The 20,647-nt window shown below is 40.4% G+C and overlaps 1 protein-coding gene across 1 annotated transcript; it reads right to left on the bottom strand.

The window, feature by feature from the left end:
* Positions 1–3,164: 3,164 nt before the first annotated feature.
* Positions 3,165–20,647, bottom strand: LOC146620945 (neuronal calcium sensor 1). Its single transcript, XM_085367993.1, has 7 exons — positions 20,569–20,647; positions 14,335–14,359; positions 7,806–7,944; positions 5,942–6,020; positions 5,668–5,756; positions 5,502–5,579; positions 3,165–3,263 (listed from the first exon to the last, which is right to left on the bottom strand). Exons 1-7 carry the CDS (start codon positions 20,630–20,632, stop codon positions 3,165–3,167), a joined length of 573 nt encoding a protein of 190 aa, XP_085224119.1. The 5' UTR covers positions 20,633–20,647.

Genomic DNA, 20,647 nt, shown 5'->3' with positions numbered 1-20,647 from the left:
TGAATACTTCCACGGGAGTACATCCGTGCGTAAAGTTTGGAGGAGCATGTGGACTGGCCCCAGGAGAGCTGGTGCTCTGACGCTCCAAACGGGGGCGGAGATGGGTATTAAAAAGTTCCCGGGACCCAACCTGTTTTTTTCTCCTTTCCTTCGTGTGTTTGTGTGAAAGTGTGTGTGTGTGTAACTCGACCCCACTGTGACTTCCAGGCTTCTTTAACCCTATTCAACATTTCCCGTCAGTTTATTTTTCTCTACAATGGCGGTGGGCCCCTGGAGATGCACTTTTTAACAGCTTTCCCCTGTTACCAGCGGGGCCTGGCGTCTGTATTTTGGACGTGTCGAGAACATTGTCTCAGTAACAGCCTGGTTTTTATAAATAGCCATAGTTTATATTCAGCTGACACCAACCTAATTTTATACATAGCCCACGCTGACAAATATCTCCTTGACATATGAATGAAGAGCAATGTCACTGTGCTTCTTTTCTTTTCTGCTGATGTGGATGAAATGTTATTGATCATTAAAAATGTTATCTTCGTGGACTTGGTGCCCAGCTATGATATATCGTTTTTAATGTGATCAGACCTCACAGAGGAAGCCACCACCCACCCCCAGATCTTACAAACGCAAATATGTCAGCTAATTCCAAAGTAAGCTGCATAAAAGCAGAACATTTCTTTTAAGAAACTGATTATTCACATGAAAACACACTCGTGTTTTACTGTACTTAAGTTACACATGCTACATTTGAAACTTATGCTGAATAAAAAAAAACCCCGTAAAGAAACAGTTTCAGGTCAAGGCCCCAGACCCTTCCTCCTCTTGAATACACCTGCATCTGTCCTTCATGAAGGGGGGGGGGGGAGATAAGAGACAGGAGAAGAAAGAAAGCAGGTCTGAGCAGGCCCGGAGAGCCCAGCAACTTTAAAAGACACGAGCCCCACCCATTAAACCCATCAATGCCAAGACGTCAGAGTTTTATGCACTTCATTGTTCATCACATAACTACACAGTGCAGGCTTATACCACAGAGCAAGCTGGCATGTTAGATTCTGTGTTATAAAGCATTACATGACACCTTCCCTTAACAGTGGTACAGCAGTGCAAAACTGGACTCATAATAAATTACATTTGAATCACAAAACATCAGGGTCTGTGCAAACTTGAGTTACTTCTTGAGAGTTGATTAAGATTCGTAAAGTTTAAAATATTGCAAATAAACACATGAGCAACAGTCATTCTACAAAGCAGCCCCTTAAAGTTATTAAAAGCTGTTAAAAAATAATAATAATAATAATAATATTTTTTTTAATTTTTTATATATATATATATATATATATATATATATAATTTTTTTTTTTTTTTTTAAATGAAAGTTTTCTATCCATTACAAACTAAGGATACAGTAATAGAAAAGATAGCCACTTAAATGCATTTTATTCTGTGCTCTTATACTGTCAATCAACAGGAAAATGACATTTAGAATTTAGTAAATTTGCATAAGGCATAAAGATCAGTGAAGCTGAAAAACATCTTAATGCTCAAAATGAAACAATCCAATGGAGAAAAAAAAAAGGCATCAATACATGTGCAGGTCTCACACAGAACAAATACCAAGCAGACAACTGAAACCACAGAGCTCACAAAAGCTTCACAGTCAGAAATGATGTCCGTTTGTGGCTCTCAGTGACCACGGCTTTGTGTTGCTGAGGGTGCTCTCCAAAGAAATACTGAGCTTCAATTCGGCTGCTGTGAGAACCGGGCTGGGCTGCTTGGCCGGGCCATTCGAGAGGCGGGGGCAGCAGAGCGAATAACAGCAGGGAGACTGAACCACGATGGGATGCACGGGCTGCAAACACAGCAAAATAATCCATAGAAAACTCTGTGCTACTTCAAAATTCCTCCTCACATGAAAAAACAAAACAAAAACCCTGCTCTCTCGAGAAAAGGAAACCTCGGGGCGTGACAAAAATGAGAATCGGGCAACAATAATGAAAAATACAGTGCAATACATTTCAACAACCTTTGATTTAAAAATAAAACTTCATTCCATATTTATGAGGAAATTCCCATAAATGCAGCAAAAAAAAAAAAAAAAAAAAAAAAGCAGAAAATAAATTACCATTATATTTACATTATATAATACACACTATACTGCTTTGTGTCTTTAAGTTAGTGTTCACATTATCACAAAAGTAACACTTTCTTCCCCCCCGACAGATTCTCCTGTGGTTTAGAGTCTCTCTGTGTGGTGATGAAGCAGCAGCACAGTTCCTCTGAGTGAGCAGTTCACTTTGCATCTGCCGCTTTACAGCATGTGAACAAGATGCACACGAACATCTCCACAGGAATTCAGTACCTCGCACTACACAATACTCCAAAGTCCAGAGTTACTCAAGGGTGTGATGCGATGCTGCGTAGCTGCAGAAGCACGCACAAAAAACGGACGGTTTTGCAGACAGGTTTGGATTCGCTATCACATCAGACGATATATTTGTTCACAGTCCGCTATTGGAAACGCAGATGGGCAGATACTTGGGAGTAGAAAAGTTTGCAATCTGCTTCTGGGTGATCGAGTTAAAATGTGGCTTCCTCCCATTATTAGTGTGATGGTGCTGCACTGCTGTGTAACGGACAGTGGGGGGAAGCTGAGTGGGATCCATCTGAGGTGTAAGAGGGATGTGAGTGGAGCAGTTGAGTTATGATACCTGGTTGTGTTCAGAGCATGCTGGGTAATCACTAACAGAGCTGCTGTGTTACTACAAAAAAAAAAAAAAAAAGAAAAAAGTCTTCACAAGCTCACTTCACAGTTGACAAAACGCTGAGCAGGATGTCAGCAACAATTGGCAGCAGCCAGTGCATTACATTAGCCAGTGAGAGGAGGTCCTGTCTCGCTCTTCGTTCAGCGCTGCAAGAATATTTGATTGCCAGTAAACAAATGAGCCAGATGAATAATTCATAAGAACAAACTCAAGAGCAGAAAGTGGCTTCTTCACTTTGGTTTCAACCCGCAGACTGAAGTTCCTTTCTGTATTCTTTGCTCTGAAGAAATAGAAATTACACAGCATTACTGTGAGGCTGAAGCATGACCGGGAACTGAAAAATCACCCATGCGGGTAGGTATGCAGGTAGCAGCTGATTAATACCCCACTCACCTTACATTCCTACACAAGTCCATCATAGAGTGACAATGCCTGAACAATTGAGGGATCTGCCTTTGATCCTTCCTGAAACTCCTGCAGAGTCAGCTTCCCGTCTGCATTCTGCAACACGACACAAAAACAGAAAAATATATCGAGCTGAAGCCCTGTGATGCTTTTACACACACCTTCCAGCAGGGGGCAAAAAAGCATCTCAGGCCATGTCATGTTGCCCCTATTCTACGCTATTGGGACTGATGTTTGGTTCAGTGCACTTGGACAGTCACCACTCTCAGCTAATACAAATCACTAAGTGCTGCTGTGCTGCACAGTTACTCCTATGGGCTGATCTTGGCAGTAGTGAGCTGACAAACACGCCCATGCAGGCAGCATCTCATCTTTCACTAAAGCCGAGTAGATTCTTGGAGCTGACAGAGCGGGCACCAGCACTGAGCGCTAGAGGTGGAGGAGAATATATATATATGATGTTTATAGACTGCAGGCGGTGTTAGTGACACTGTGATGAATACAGCTAACAGCTCTAAACTTAACAGCGTCCATATCAAAGCCCCGAGGGTGGCAACAAAGGTAGACGAAAGCCCTAATAAAGTTAAACTCATGACTATATCAATGTCAGTCTCAATGAATATCAGATATTGCTCTATCACTATTTACTAGGGGTGCAACGATACACAAAATTCACGGTTCGGTTCGGTTCGATACTTTGGTTTCACGGTTCGATATTTTTTCGATACAAAAAAAATGTTCATGCCTTTTTAATTTGTCATTTATTAAAATTATAAATATATATTTTAACTCAAAAGTACAGTTTTTAAATTTAACCCTAACCCTTGTGCGCGTTTTTTATTTTGACAGCAAATGCGCACCTGCGGACCACTTATGTGCAGCCCTGGTTATTTAGCTCGTCATATTGCAGCCACAGAAATTATTTTGTCCATGAAACCATAAAGCTGCACTTTCTTTTTGCCTTATAGTCTGATTTGTCATAACTTCTCCGTTTTGTGGTAAGCTTTTCTTTGGCTGTCACTTCTTCACCCTGACCTGTCTTATTTGGCTCAGCAGAACTGAAATATAAATCCTGCTGCTTTTACACACGCACTCACATAAGCTCAGCGATTCTCTGCGCGATCAACCTCTCACATGTTTAAGCTGCGGGAGATTTCACTTGTCATGTTTGCATAGTAAGCTAACGATTAATAAGACGATGTCAGAGGAATTGGTGCACAAATTATCATCACTCACAGATCAGTGCTGTCGCTCTCTATACACAGTTCGCAAGATTGCAAAGTGAAAGCAAAAAAACAAGCGCAAATTCAAACGCAATTTCAATATGTCACATATTGACAGTGGCTCACCGATGCCAATGACATAATTACCCAGCTACATTTCTGAAAGAATGCAAAAGCATTGACATATATTTTTCCTTCCTACAATAGCCCGACGGGCAGAGTAGCCCGTCTGAAAAAAATCGCTAGCCCCAGGACGTCGGGCTAGCGATATTGCAAGCCCTGTATCTGATTGAGGAATCACTCATCTTTGGAAAAGAGAGTTTATTACAGAGAAATGTCTCTTTCCAAAATAAAAGCTATACTATCCGCTTCTTCTGGCCTATATTCTCAGCAGCATAAGGAGAATCATGTGCTAACAGCTGTCTAAATGACTCGGCTAAAGTTAGTAGCATGCTTGTTGTTTTTGTCTTTGCACTAGGATGATGTCGGCGTAAATGTGCAGTCATATTCGTTGTGTTCCCACTAGTGCTTTCAGGTTAATCTCGTTGAAATGACCTTAACGCCACAACACGGCAAATCTCCGTTAACGAGCTACCGCCGATCGCCCCGTCCATGGGGCTAGACGGCCAACACGTTAACGAGCTAACTGCGCTAACACACTAGTTCCCACCCATGTAATTGAGCATTGCATGGCACATCCAACATACTGTTTTACTTTAGTCCATGACTCGCTTACCTTCAGGGTCATACGTCACATGAAAACCAAAATAATTCCAAACGCCAGATCTGAATGAGGGTGGGGGAGGTCCATGTTGCAACTTCTGTCTTGCTAGCTTGCCCTGCGCTCTTCCTCCTGACTATGCTGTCTGTGTTGAGCGCTCAGTGGATCTGCGCTCGACAGTGCAGCCTAGGCGGAGTAGTCGAACGCAGATTCACTGAGCGCTCAACACAGACAGCATCGTCAGAAGGAAAGTTGATAAAATAAATTACAAATGTTGTATTGTTCGATACATATGCGTACCGAACCGAAAGCACTGTATCGAACGGTTCAATATCGATACGAATATCGTTGCACCCCTACTAATTACATCTCTAGTACTCAAACACTGACCTTATCCATCATTGCAAAAATGCGGTCCACACGCTTCTCTGGTGTGTTTTCTTCCTCAGGCAACTCCACAGTGTTCCCCTACGACATCAGCAACATCATAATGCTTCATATGGTGTTTGCATTAAAACGAGTCAGGATTAGATCTCTAATGTTTGGGAAAACTTACCACCATCTGATATATGGCATCTACAATGTTCAGCATCTCGTCTCGGGTTATGTAGCCATCATTGTCGAGATCATATAATTTAAAAGCCCCTGTACAAAGACAAGAAGTTAAAATATGTGGGCTTCATGTGGGTGAAAAAGGAGTCTAAATATCGTCACACTTTGTCACAGGTTTAAAAATTAAGTCAAGGTTTTATTTGCCGTTTTTCTCTCTAGAAGTCTGTACTCCTGTCATTTAAATATTAACAACAAGAGAGGAGATTCCATCTTCTTACATCGCAGCTTTTCATCTAGAGTCCCCCGGGAAGTCACTGACAAGGCCTGGATGAACTCGGAGAACTCGATGCGTCCATCCTGCAGAGCGACCGAGAGAGGGGAGAGAAAGAGAGTGAAGAGAAATGGCCCAGAGACAAGACGAGGCTCTCACTTCACACTTGCAGTGGCTGTACTTTCACAAACTCTGTCCTGTTCTTTTCATGATGTCCTTGCTGGATTCTTCTGAAAATGGGGCCAGACGTTTGCTCCAAGTCAGATGCTATTTTTTGCCTCGCACCTGGCTCTCTCCTGAGGTAGAAATATGTCACCTCTGGTCATTAGTAAGAAGAATGCTACTGGCTCAAAGTCTAAAAATTACAGCAGGCAAACATACGACCACAACATACGGGGAGCAAAGACGCCTCGCATTTTCCAGTCATTTCACATCACGAATGGACGCGAGTGATCATTCTGTCCAACGGGGCAGGAACCGTTCCACTCTGAAATTTAGTTTTCTCTAAGTGTTGTTAAAATGTGACTCGCTGAGCTAAAAAAACAAAACAAAACAAAAAACCCCACAAAAAAAAGACGAATTACACTTTTAAATCCACACTTTGTGCATCAAAGAGTGGTCTACTGACTTGATTCTAAATCATAAAAACACAACTCAAAGTTTCTCAGACGCCATTAATTCAAACCAATCCATCATGTTATGACTTCCTGTTTCAAGCAGCTGATGGAGTCTGTCGTCTTCCTACATTCTGCTAAGTCAGCTGCCCACTGCAAGTTTAGCCACAGTATTCTTTAAAGCAGGGGAAAAAAGCCTGGTGTTTTTGTGCCCCTCAGGGTCAGCTAATGCTATCTCTACCAGACAGCTGACTAGACAGAAAATGCTAAAGTCATGTGTTGCAGATCGCACAAGTCCCAAAAACTGCTACGATCAATGCATTCTCTAACTACGGGGTGCGTAATGCTAATGAAGGTCACAGATAAACATCAGATGAAGGGGATTGTGTGATCTTCCTGACACAAAGCCTCTTAACTCAAGTCAATACACCTCCGGGGGGCTCAGCAGCTTTCTGCGAACTGCTCTTCTTCAGTTTGTGTCCCCAAACACAATCACAATGATCACGTACAGCTACAGTGAGGTGGATTTCTTCAGAAAAATGCATCTATCTTGTTGGCTTTGCCAGTACATCCTCCAACCCTCACCCCATAAAGAGAACAGCACATTCTCTGGGTTACAATTATAGGTTATTGTAGACACGAAGACTCCACTGCAGCTCGTTGCTCCTTTTTGAGCAAAAAGAAGGGGTACCTAGTGTAATATAATATCTTTAAGTGTAAAATATATCCAGGTTCTTTTTGTGCTAATGTTGCCAGAAATACATAATGTGAGCACTCAGTGTGCATCACAGAAAGAATATCTGCACTGGCACTGCTAGATTCTTCAGTTGTAGGTAATGTACACGTCCCAATGGGGAAATAGTTAATTACATTTTTGCCTATAATTTTTATGACAATGCCCAAAACAAACAGCTCTCATTCAAAAACTGTGTGTATACAGATGTGAGAGACTACAGCTCTGAGGGGGAAAAATACAACAATAATGGCACTGGAATAATAATTAAAATGAAAAAGATTACAACGCTTCTCTTTTATTCTGCTCAGTAGTCCCTAGATGTTCACAAAGAAAGAGATGCTGTTCTCACAAACTGACATGATCTGAACAAAAACCTCCAGATTAGCCCTCTCCTCAGACTCCTTTTATCTAACGGCAATGCCAGCCCCAAATGATCATATTACTGTGAACTAGCAAGGGTATTTTAATATTTCCCTACACACCCTAAAAGGCTAATAAAACATATGAATTTGTTTACAAACCTTATTTTCATCAAAAACATTGAAGACAAAGGAGGCAAACTTTGTGGGATCTCCAAAAGGGAAAAACTGCTTGTATATCTTCTGAAAACCCACAGCATCCAACTGCCCACTCGGGCAATCTTTGATGAAACCTTTGTACCTAAAAAGAAAAACAGAGCGCACTGTGAGATTATTTTAAAAAGTAATACAGCCTTATGCAATGCAACCATACGAAACGAGAATTCATAATCAAGACTAGAACGGACAGCAGCAGTAGACTGAAGTCACCTCCTCACTCTTACCATAGGCATTACTGATTCAGTCTGAAAGAGTGCGCTAGATCAAAAAGGTAAAGTGCAAAGCTATTTGTCTCATTCACAGATAAGACGATCGCCTTAATCCAATAGCAAGCCCAGGGTGGTTAACTCTAATCAAATTACTCTCTGCTCCTCTTTTGATAATATGCGTGGCTGGTAGATAAGTCTGAGAGCTTCCTCTTGCCCTCTGGAAATACCATATCTGGAGAGTGACTTAACATCTCTATTAGCCTAAATATAGAAGCATTTCATAAGCAATTTCAAGCGCAATCACTCAAAGGTAGGCAGTGTTCTTCTATGTCTTCATAAGGGAAGTCTGCATCCACAGAGTCTAACCACACAGGAACAGGTTAGGAAGCAAGTAAGCGAGATTTAGTCTTTACAAAAATAAATCTTAGATGAATAGTAGGAGGAGGAGGACATGACAGGGAAATAATAACACTCTAGTTATAAAAAGCATTGCAAAAAGCTTTTCCTCTTAATCAACAGCAAAAATGACACAAGTTCACACAAGGGAGCACTGCGTGTTCGTCTCTGCTTAAGCTCTGGCTGTTCGTAATAAGACTGGGCTATAATTAAGGCCAGAGAAAGCGCGTTCTGATGAAGAATGAAGGCCAGGGGCAATCTTTTCCACTCACACTCTGACTCTTCACTCCTCTTAAACTCTTTTACTTTTAATCTGCCCGGGAGATAATGAAGCCAGCTCCTTACAGTCAAAGAAATAGGCAAGGAGCTTTGAGGAGCAGCTGGGAAAAAGTTCAGCGAGAAGAAAAGCGAGAAGAGAGCAGAACCACAAAATTCTCATATATGAATTATCTGGAGATACATGCAGGGAAAAAAAAAAGAAAGCCTAGCTTAACTATGCAGGCTATAACCTGATTGGTATTCAAAGAACCGAACGCACAATGCATATCGTAATCCACAGCCGACCTATTTCACCTGAATTCTTTTGTCATTTTTAATGCTTGACGGGGGAATATCAAAGAAAAGACTGAAGACAATGAAATGTGCTCTATCATACTGTACATACAGTGCTCATGTTCAAGCACAGAACATTACAAGTACAAAAACTAGTACAATTAGTACAAAAACCGTTAGTACAGTGCATTCAAATTCTCCGTTTACTGCTTTCAGGCACTGAAGACTGTATCATAGGTAGGGCTGCTCGATTATGGCAAAAATGATAATCACGATTATTTTCACTGAAATTGAGATCACGATTATTTGACGATATTTATTTAACCCTTTAAGACCTACCATAGAACCAAGTCCACCAGAGCTTATATTATTTTTTTACATGTTGTAGTGCCATTTGTGGGAGCATTTCAAGTTGCTATACATCAATACAACTGTTATAGCCCATATTTTAATAATATGTATGCATTAAGTGCATAGTAATTACATAAATTGCAAAAAAGTGCAATAAACTACAAAAAAAATTGAAAATCGCTTTTGTTTTGTTTACATATATTTCTACTTGGAGAAATTTAAGAGGCTTATCCCTCAAAACTTTAAATACAATAAAGTTGCAAAAAATAGTTTACAACAACAGGAAATTTATTTTGAGTGTCTTCATAGTTTTATTTTGGAGATACAGCAATTTTTATATACTGCAGGAAAAACAAAAAACAATCCTATGATGCAAATTTGCAAAGAAAACAGCATGTGCATCATTTTACTGTGGGAAGTGTTACGAACAGCTGATAGGAACGGCAAAGCGTGTTTCTGGAATATTATGTTTTTGTTCCTGCAAGCGCTTTTTATGCAATTTTTGCAAAGCTATATGTGGAACGAAACCGTGACCGAGGACAAGCTGATGGCATCAGATGTAAGTACAACTCCTCCGGTTTCATATGGAAAACAAATTATTGCGCTAGCTTACACGGTTCAGGTTCTACAGGGATTTAAAAATAGTTACGCAAAACGGAGCGTGCTGCTCTGACCGGCTTTAAAGGGTTAACAATGACTTTAAAAAATAATATAAAATAGTGTGCAACACCACTGAAGTTTTTTTTTTTAAACTCTCTTTTCAACCAACGGCAGTCACTCTCCAAATAACTTCTGCTTAGCTTTCCGAGCTTCCCTCGGGTCCTCTTAATCAGCGGTCTCCAACCTTTTTTGCGCCACGGACCGGTTTATGCCCGACAATATTTTCACAGACGGCCTTTAAGGTGTCGCGGATAAATTAGGGAGGGGCTAATAATCGGCTCAGTCATTTTTAATGATCGTTGAAAGCCCAGATCGTAATCGTGATTAAAATTCGATTAATTGAGCAGCCCTAATCATAGGTACACCCACAGTGAGAGGAATATGAATTCATCGAATCACATCTAAAATAAATATTCTTATTCTGTCAATATCACATCTAGTTTGCTCTTTTTTTAAATAATGTCAGATCAGGAGGGTCAAATATCAGCAAATTTTAGCTCATTGCAGACAAGCAAAAATAAATTGTGAATCCCATATTGATGCATGCGCTTAAAGATGCACTGGCATCTGTTTTCTAATAAGTAACAAGACACTGCATGGCAAAAATCACAGTTTGGAAATGTGTTGAGAATGCTGTTTTATATCCTTCTCTGTCCAGAGGATAAATGAATTCACTGAGATGAAGATCAGCAAAAATGATGTTGTCCAGACACTTTGTTGCTTTGCGTTTTGAGCCATTATGCATGGCAAAAAGAAGGCTTTTAGAAGGGCAACCCATCAATTTTACACACAAAGGCTCAGTTCAACCATCAGGAGCATTTCTCGGGCTGTGAAAGCAAATCTTCTGTGGTTTAAAAGGAACTTTATAGAAAAAAAAAAAACAAAACTGAGTGACTGTTGATGTAGTTTGGGTTTTCTCGACTTTAGCTCGAGCCTTAAAATTTAACAAAAAGCCTGTGTTGCAAGCAGGAGGTATGGCATTTAAGATGCAAGTGCAGTCTAATGGAAGGTGATTTTCTGTTGCATTATGGGAAATGGATAAAAGGATAGGGCGGACTCGGCTGCTTTAATTTTGAACAGTTTTTTAATTTTTTGCTCTTTCAGAGGAACTCAATCTTTTTTTAATGCAATGCTAAAATCACTTGAGTACCTCAGAGCTGCGTAAATAAGGATTCCCCCCCTTTTTGCAACTCATAAGGAATTACCATCTTAGAAAACATCTTCCAGTAATTTAGCACATCTACAACATTTTCAAGGTTTCAAAATGTGAGAACGCCTGACTACAGTGTCTATAGTAGTATTTCCTTAGACCTGTAAATATACTTGTATGCAAAACTAATCCAGTGACATTTAAGCAGTTAATAGCAACAGGCCAACAATTATAAAATAATTTCTTACACATGATAAAATAAAAGAGCTCTAATGACGCAGTAGTGCATTTCATCTTATGATTATTATTATTACAGCTCCACAGTGTTTCAGTTTTAATAGCTGAATATTTAAATAATTAACTATTTATTTCAAGTGAAATCAATTGTGCATCAACCAGACAGCCACTTAACTGTAACATTAAAAGAACAACGGCAAGAATAAGTCAGACTACTAAGCCTGCCCCTTTTTTGTTAAACATTTTGCTAGCATCAAATTTTAAAAAAAAATTTTAATTAAAAAATAAAAAAAAAAATAAAAAAATCATAAAACAACTTGATACGCTGTCTTTGCACAATTTCCACAAAAAGCAGGGTTTAAACAGTGAAGTGCACCTTTACTGACGTTTTGCACAGCATCCCAAACTTTGGGAAACACATCAACTATACAACAGCTAATTTACATATGCACTGTACACTCAAACTGTAGATATAGTGGATACAGTAAGCACTGCACCAACGTGTAAACATGTTTGCAGTGTCAGCTGCTCATAATACGAATCACTTTCATTTGCCAAGAACACGTCATGTACAAGAGATCCTACTTGGTGACATTAGTGCTAAGACACACACACGTTCAGCCTGTACTTGAAGCGGTGTAATAGTGCAACTACGTGCTGTACTTGTGGGGATGTGACATTGTGGATCAGACTACTCTCGGGTGCTGGGATGAAGATAAGATATTTATTTTCTGGCACTGGTTGTGTTCTTTGGCATCTACCACGGTGGCTTGGTACTGTGCAGGATGTTTCTTTTGCTCCTGCCTAGCTGGCAGGGAACATCACTGAGCTATGGCATTTAGTTATTGATTTCAGGTAGGCCGCGGGCATACTAATGATGTTCCCTTAGAGGAGAATTAGAAAGGAGAATAAATTTAATGCACAACACAGGCATTTATCTAAACCTTCTGATTCTTCTGTGTCTGTGCTTGTGCTCTAATTACACGCCATCTGGCATTCCCCCTGGTAAAATTCCCTCTCATCCCTCACACTCAGCCGTGTTGATTGCTACTGATCTTCAAGTGAGGGCTCGTGCAAACTTTCCTGTGAAAGACAACGAGAGCGATGGCGAGCTAGCTGGCTGCACAGCCGGCGGGGTGGAGGTTTGGGGAGGGGAGGGTTTCCGCCCCAGTGCACTCAGGCAGCCCTAGAGACAGGCCAGCTCGAAGGCTCTGGACCTGCCAATGTCCAGTGATATCTAATGCTGCTGTACTACTGCTATGTGCCGTGGCTCCCTTTCCCCCTGCAAAAAAACTCCCCAACAGGAAACATGAAGAGCAACTAGTTCTAAAGGCAAAGCTCTTTTCACGCATGTGGAATTAGGTCATGAAATGCAAACGTCAAAAGGAGGAGAACTAAAATGTGAACATTGAAGAGTCATCACTTCATTACAGAGCTCTTTTTTCTGATTTATGGTCTACTTTGATTTGGATTTTCAAAGAAATAATAGCCCAATAGCACCACCCGGCAAACAAAAGAGATGACTGTGCTCACGCTTGAATCATCTCCGCTAATGAAGAAAGCATTGTTTCTTATCCATCTGCCAGAGGCTGTCAAATTGTCCCTTCACAAAAAGATCCATAAATTCACACCTTAACAATAAAAACAGATTGCTCCGGGCCCACTTTTATGCAATATCCTGGCTTAAACTGTCTTTGTTTTATGAATTTGCTTCGTTTTGACACATTGACGTGCATGTTTTAACGCTGTTAACATAGACGGGGATCAGACAAAGGCTAGACCTCTATGAGCCCATCTTGGCTCAGGTCACAGTGACTAATAGGAACAGAATCTGACAGGAAGGATTACTAATGAGCAACCTTGTGTAGGTTTTGTGGCCAAGTAGTCATGACTGCCTGAAAGTGAAACAGCTTGCACCCCTGCCATTCCTCTGTTATCAGACATCCCTTTTGCAAACAGAGCAAAAAGGTTGTGGAGGAATGCATCATGGAAATGTTTGTATCAGTATTATCAGCCTTCAAAGTCATTCTGTCTCAGTTAGGCTTCAAAGTCATTCTATTTTCAGAACTCATCTGTCTTCAGGGAAGTGTGAAGGAGATGGCTCCAAATCGACTATCAAACCAAATCCAGCAACACTGTTTGCTGACTCAAGAAAACGAATCCTGAGAAGGGATACATCGAAAAGGGTTTTTTCCAGCTGGGTCAATGTAAAACTTCCTGACCCTTTTGAGACCTGGGACATGTAACGATGCTGACCTCGTCAATCTGTCAAGGTCACTGTGTTTACCTGATCGTGATGCACACCTTTCACTTTACGTGCCAAAGAATTGTTTTAATCGTGACGACGACAGCTCTCAACATCGATTCTAATTGAGTGTGACCGCATTTGTAAATATCTTTCTCGAGTGTGTATTTTTCCGTTTATGTATGCTGCACGTCACTGCCCCTCACACAAAGGCTGAGAGAGATAGAGAGCGCGATCTCCACCGGATGGTCTAAATCAGGAGTGCATCATAGGTAAATACCTTTTGTAAATTAGAAACACAGCCAGCAAGATGCTATTATTTCTCACATTATTGCAATTAAAGGCATTCTCCAAAGACAACCATGCTATCAGTGAGCCAAGCAATTCATGAAGAGACACTTTGAGTCAAACTTTTGTGCCTGCCAATCTGTTAATACAGCATGCAGTTTGGATTTGTGGTGTGTTAAAAATGACACAGTATCTTTTATATAAAAAAACATGAAACCAGCACATTCAGATGCTGTCAGATTAATGCAAAGGAGTAAACCTGAAAGGAGCGTCTAACTCCAGCGAGCTTTGTCACTGAAGACGCTGCTAAATGCTAATATTTGACTAGCCCCACATGAACAAAGGAAAAAAAAAATCTCATTAAAAATGCATGCCCACACTTACCACTGCTGCACCTCCTTCTCTGTAACTGTAAGAGAAATAAAGAGTGACATTAGCTAGATGCAAAACTTAGCATATCAGACACAATAGAGGAGCCTGGTAGCCAACCATATTGGTACTAGGCTTTCAAACATGTTTTATGCAACAACAACAACAAAAAACATTAAGTTTCAACATGCAATTATTGGAATTAGAGCAGGGCGATATGGCCAAAAATATTTATCACGATATATTTGAAAATTTGCGATAACGATTTAACTGACGATATAATTGATGTGAGACAAAATACAACTCCACAACATTACTAGCGCAAAAAGACAACCTTCCATTTATTTTCACTTAAACAAGAAGCTGGTTTTTATGTACATTAAAGCTTTATAAAAATGTAACAGTGCAAATGCAAATTCCTTGCTGAAAGTTTAACCAAAAGGCATTTCCAGTAGAAATGGGCTGACATATCCTGAGCATAACCATGTATAATATCCACTGAAGTTAAAAAGAGGTGCTTTGCAACATTAAACTGTAGTGTGCAGTACGTATTTTTCGGACCATAAGGTGCACGGGATTATAACGCACATTAAGTGAAACAAAACAGTCAGATAAATCAAACTTTATTAAACTCATTCTTCTTCCTTCCTCCACTTCTGTACCATTGATTCATTAATGTTGAATTCTCTGGCAGCTGCTCTATTCCCATGTTGTTGCAGTATATTAATGACTAACCTTGTATTGTGGATGGATTATCTCAGTTGTGGAAAAGTGTTAGTGTTTGTCCTCCAGCTTCACTGTTTATGTTATGCTAACGTAGCTGTGTCGCTAGCAGTCACGTAGCACATCATTATATACCAGCTAGCCCAACTTCAGTAACCCTACAAACGTCACTGCTGTTTAGTTTCCTGTCTTCATTTATGTTGGAAGTGAAAGCAGAGCTGTACGTTTGAATTTTTTCAGAAATCTCTCAGTCAGAACATGCGGTTGTTCAGTGATGACGCGACGAATCCTACTTCCGGGTCTAAAGTAGTCTGCGTTTAATATGGCTTTTGTGTTGTTAACATGTATTTTCTGATATTTGATCTCAAAAAGCTCCTAAAACAGTCAGTGATCCCTGTTGACCTCCCTCGGCTTTTATTACCGCTAATCATTTATTTAAGCTCAGTTTTTAAAACCTTAGGATGTAACTACAGCCCAGCCCATGCAGCAGTATATGAATGACTAACCTCGTATTATGGATGGATTATCTCAGTTGTTCTCCTGGCTGAAGTTTGGTCCTTTTACAGCATCCTGCCATGCGATTACATTTGTTCCTGACCACCGAGAAAACTCACGTTAACTTTTATCGAGTGGAAAAAAAGTTAGCTTGTTTATATTATGCTAACATAGCTGTGTCGCTAGCGGTCACGTAGCAAATCATTATATACCAGCTAGCCCAACTTCAGTAACCCTACAAACGTCACTGCTGTTTAGTTTTCTGTCTTCATTTATGCTGGAAGTGATAGCAGAGCTGTACGTTTTAATTTGTTTCCAAAACCCCGCAGTCAGGACATGCTATATTGTATTTAGATAGAAGCTAGCGAGCTAACACCCTGCTAACTTCTAACTCCGTTAAATGTCATAAATTCCGTTTTCATGGATGCCTGGATGTTAAACTCAATTGTTACACCTGGTAGAGCAGAACGCTGATCATTTTATTAAAGATGAAAGACTTTAGACAGTTTTTCAACTCTCAGTAATGCCATAGTGATCGTTTGATATATGGACCTGCAGCGGAGTTTAGACCCAGACAGGCTAGTGACGTCAGACTGAACAACCGGATATCATGCTTAGGTAATTAGCGAAACTAGCGAGCTAACTTCCGCTAACTTCCTGCTAACTTCTAACTCAGTTAAATGTAATAAATTTTGTTTTCATGGATGCCTGGAAGTTAAACTTCATAGTTACACCTGGTAAAGCAGCAATGCTGATCGTTTTATTAAAGATGAAAGAATTTAGAGAGTTTTAAACTCTCAGTGATGCTGCAGTGTTGTTTGACCTGAAACATACGGAGTTTAGGACCCAGATTACTCCCAGATTTAAGAGCATCTTAGTCTGACAATCCGGTTGTTCAGTGATGACGCGACGAATCCTACTTCCGGGTCTAAAGTAGTCTGCGTTTAATATGGCTTTTGTGTTGTTAACATGTTTAATGTTATGTATTTTCTTCTATTTGATCTCAAAAAGCTCCTAAAACAGTCAGCGACCACTGTTGACCTCCCTCGGCTTTTATTACCGCTAATCATTTATTTAAGCTCAGTTTTTAAAACCTTACGATGTAACTACAGCCCAGCCCATGCAGCAGTATATGAATGACTAACCTCGTATTGTGGATGGATTATCTCAGTTGTTCTCCTGGCTGAAGTTTGGTCCTTTTACAGCATCCTGCCATGCGATTACATTTGTTCCTGACCACCGAGAACACTCACATTAACTTTTATCGAGTGGAAAAAAAGTTAGCTTGTTTATATTATGCTAACATAGCTGTGTCGCTAGCGGTCACGTAGCACATCATTATATACCAGCTAGCCCAACTTCAGTAACCCTACAAACGTCACTGCTGTTTAGTTTTCTGTCTTCATTTATGCTGGAAGTGATAACAGAGCTGTACGTTTTAATTTGTTTCCGAAACCCCGCAGTCAGGACATGCTATATTGTATTTAGATAGAAGCTAGCGAGCTAACTCCCTGCTAACTTCTAACTCCGTTAAATGTCATAAATTCCGTTTTCATGGATGCCTGGATGTTAAACTCAATTGTTACACCTGGTAGAGCAGAACGCTGATCATTTTATTAAAGATGAAAGACTTTAGACAGTTTTTCAACTCTCAGTAATCCCATAGTGATCGTTTGATATATGGACCTGCAGCAGAGTTTAGACCCAGACACGGCTAGTGACGTCAGACTGAACAACCGGATAACGACGGCCGCTTGCATGTTCTGCAAAAAAAAAAAGTGCTTTGTCGTGTATCTGACGGACAAACACCAAACCAGTTCCACATCACTGAAGTTGCACCATTTTTACAAACCAATTCTGGTTCATCTGTTTCACTCAACAATCGGCCATGTGCGTATGAAAACAAAGGCACTGCGCATGCGCGGTTTACTCATATTCTATCGCGATATTTCATTACCGTGAACGGTATAATATGGCCCAGCCCTAATTGGAATACAGCTTTTGTTTTGCTGAAAATAGAATTCATTAATTCTAGTATATTCTGTATAGCAGTAGACAAGTGGGAGTAAACCCTAGAGAGCCACAAAAAGACGAGGAAAGCAGAGGGAATGAAGGTCAGCCACTGATTTAAGAAAAAGAACTGTTTATGTGGCAGGATGTGTTATCATGCCCACACAAGCACTACTATCTGCCAGTATGTAATCAACCATTCCCACATGCCTTTCCCTTGTCTCTTTACTTTCTCTCAAGTAACCAAAGTAATTTTCAGCCTCTTGGCTCCTGGGATTACTAATGAAAAAAAGGGCTGGAAATCAATAGCATTAGTTTAACCAGGTGGTCTTTTGAGAGGCTCTCTGAACTCATGTTGCTGCTGCTGCAGCAAGCTGACAATAGATGCTGTCTACCACCACTTCTGTTTGGCCCGGGGGAAAGTAAAAGGCTTTTAAAGACAACAAAACGACAGTAACTTAATCACTAATTTCATCTACTGTAATGTTGAACCTTGAGCAGCTCATAGTCATGGTTACTAGCCAGGTAAAACACAGAGAGGGTAAAAAGTGTTGAGTAAGCAAGGCTACATTCTCCTGTAAAAAAATAAAAATAAAAATATAAAATTACATTATCCAGCAGTCTCACATTGTAGGAGACAGACAAATTAAAAAAAACAAACAAAAAAAACCAAACAAACAAACAAACAAACAACAAATTTGGGAAAAAAGAAAATAAACACCTGAAACACAAAACATGATATTTACCAAATGTTTGTGATAATGCGACTACCTCAGATCAAGAGCAAAACAATACAGGGACTACGGATAAGGAGCTCTGCATATATCTCCATCTCAATTTGTTCTGCTCAGCATTTAAACCGAGAAACTCATCCTGTGACCATTTTCTGGTCAGTAAATGACAGGGTCAATCTCACTACTTTTAGCCAAGCCAAGCTAGCATTAAATTGGCCTCAAAAGCCATTGCTGCAGTCAGAAATTGAGGCAATTTACCATGGCTGCGATTTAATAAAAAACCGTGTTACATAACTCAGTCAGCGGCAATGGGCAATAATGCAATCAGCCAGTTGCAGGAGGGTGCGGGGCCCACTCAGTCGTTGGCCCTGCAGGGTCTAGCTAGAACACATTCAGCTTGTGCCTCCATCGCTATGAGTGTCATTGTCTCTTTTCACTTCAAAAAAAGAAAAAGAAAAAATCTTCATGCTGATACATGGGCCTATGCTACATCCTGCAGACATTTTAATAGGATTGCTGGTCCTTCCATGTAATGCCAGAACAGTCATTCAGGGAAGCATTTATGGGGAGGAGCGAGTTTGTAACTATTCCCTACTGTTTTCCACTAAAGACCAGAAAAATCACTCATTAGTGAGAGCTGTTGCACAGCCTACTGTTGTCTCTGAAGGTGTTTTACTGACGATAACAAAAAAAAAAAAATTCCAAAAATATGCTCATAAGAAATTTTCTAAAATACAATAAATCCAGATGTCAGCATTTATTCCTCGTAAATAAATGGGCCTCAATTCTGGCCTTGCTGTTTACCTTTTAACACACATTATATTCTGTGCAAAACATCCTGCATCTTTTACCAGACACACACAAACACAAACAAACAGAGGGGCACAGGGAAATTTACTGAGTCCCCAATCTGTCAAGGACCAAAGGAAAGCATTGACTAAAATGGCAGACTAAGCTTCTCATGGGAGCGCAAGAGAAAGAGGTAACAGGATGAAGGAAAGCAGAAACGATAGTCTCAAGTCAAGCAACAACAGTAGCAACAAGAGAACGATCACGCTGGGAGAGAAAAGCTCAGAGCCCCTCTCAGCGATGCTAACCAGATAAGATCCTAATTATACTATTCCATTCCCTGCTCAAAGAGGGCGGTTAGGGGGAAAAGCAAAAGAGACAGGGTGAAAGGTTAAGAGAGAATGAGAAAACCAGTCAGACAGGGGGAGAGAGCGAGAGAGAGAAAGGGACAGCAGCAAGCAGTCCAGCCCAGCATGAAGTCTAATCTTCCTCCACAGCAATTTCCTGCTACAACAGCCTTCCTTGGTTCTGCTGTGGAGAGACCAACCACACAAATAACACTGTCATTAAGCAGCCAGGGGATGTCAACTCCCACCCACACCTGCACACCACGGTGCTCAAATAATAATAATAATAATAATCATAATAGCAATGCTGTGCTCCAAAAATAACACACAAGTGGTTAATATAGTGGATACCAAGCAGACATTGCTGGTGGTAATTAGAAATGTGATCCAAAGTGATAGCTGAGCAGACGTTGATAAGCAACGGCTGGTAAGATGGTAGAAATACAGTCAATTTGCACCCTAATGCATCAACGGGAACAACAATCGAAGATATAATTACAAAGTCGCACCTTCGCTACAGTTCTTTATCGGAGGGTCAGTCCCCTTTCTGTGAGTCCACCCCATCCATCGATCTTGACGCAGGAATGCAATTTATAAGTGTGGCGGCACAAGCACAATTGATTTACCCTTTCTACGTTTAAATTTATCAATGTCTGTCACATTAGAAGTAGAACATACAGCATGTTTACAAGCACAGCACATAAAACCACATTCTCATCGGTAAAGAAAAGCTATCATTACAGCTGCCACAAACTCTACTATGTCCTCAGCGTAACTTAAAGACCCCCGCTTGCAACTTTTTACTCAGCCTTAGCTGATTGCAGTCTGCGATACATTCAAGAATCTGAAATTTGAAACAAATGAGGAGATCATTCGCAACTGACATCTGCTCTGTCAGTGGTGAAAAATGTATAGCATCCCAAAGCATCCCAGCAGGCAGCGTTATTTACTCTTAAGCCTGTGTGGTGCACAGTGGGTGGAAAATGAGATTAGCAAACCGCAGCAATAAACTCTGTATTATGTATTCCTATTGCAAGCTGTATGTTCTTTAACCTCAGGCCAACAGGCTATGACAAGCTCACAGAAAAAGTTTCTGCAAAGTTTTTCTTTGTAAGAACAAGCAAAAAACAAACACACTTTCAGTTACTCACAGTAGGTTTTCCTTGTCAACTCCTCTACCACCTCTGGCTTGAGCTTGCTGTTGGATTTACCCATGATCTTCAGCTCTCT

Source organism: Diplotaxodon limnothrissa, linkage group LG12, assembly GCF_057381915.1.
Source record: "Diplotaxodon limnothrissa isolate DT_005_m linkage group LG12, D_limnothrissa_male_GT1.1, whole genome shotgun sequence".
Classification (NCBI taxonomy): Eukaryota; Metazoa; Chordata; class Actinopteri; order Cichliformes; family Cichlidae; genus Diplotaxodon; species Diplotaxodon limnothrissa.
Note: the sequence above shows the minus strand (reverse complement) of the source record. Positions and strands in the feature narration are given on the sequence as shown.

Excerpts from the sequence above, each read along its gene's own strand:
- LOC146620945 (XM_085367993.1), bottom strand. The coding sequence starts at position 20,632 with ATGGGTAAATCCAACAGCAAGCTCAAGCCAGAGGTGGTAGAGGAGTTG. Across the intron at positions 5,757-5,941 it reads TCTAGATGAAAAGCTGCGAT|GGGCTTTTAAATTATATGAT; the intron begins GTAAGAAGATGG and ends GTCTTTGTACAG. Across the intron at positions 3,264-5,501 it reads TTTTTGCAATGATGGATAAG|AATGCAGACGGGAAGCTGAC; the intron begins GTCAGTGTTTGA and ends GTCGTGTTGCAG.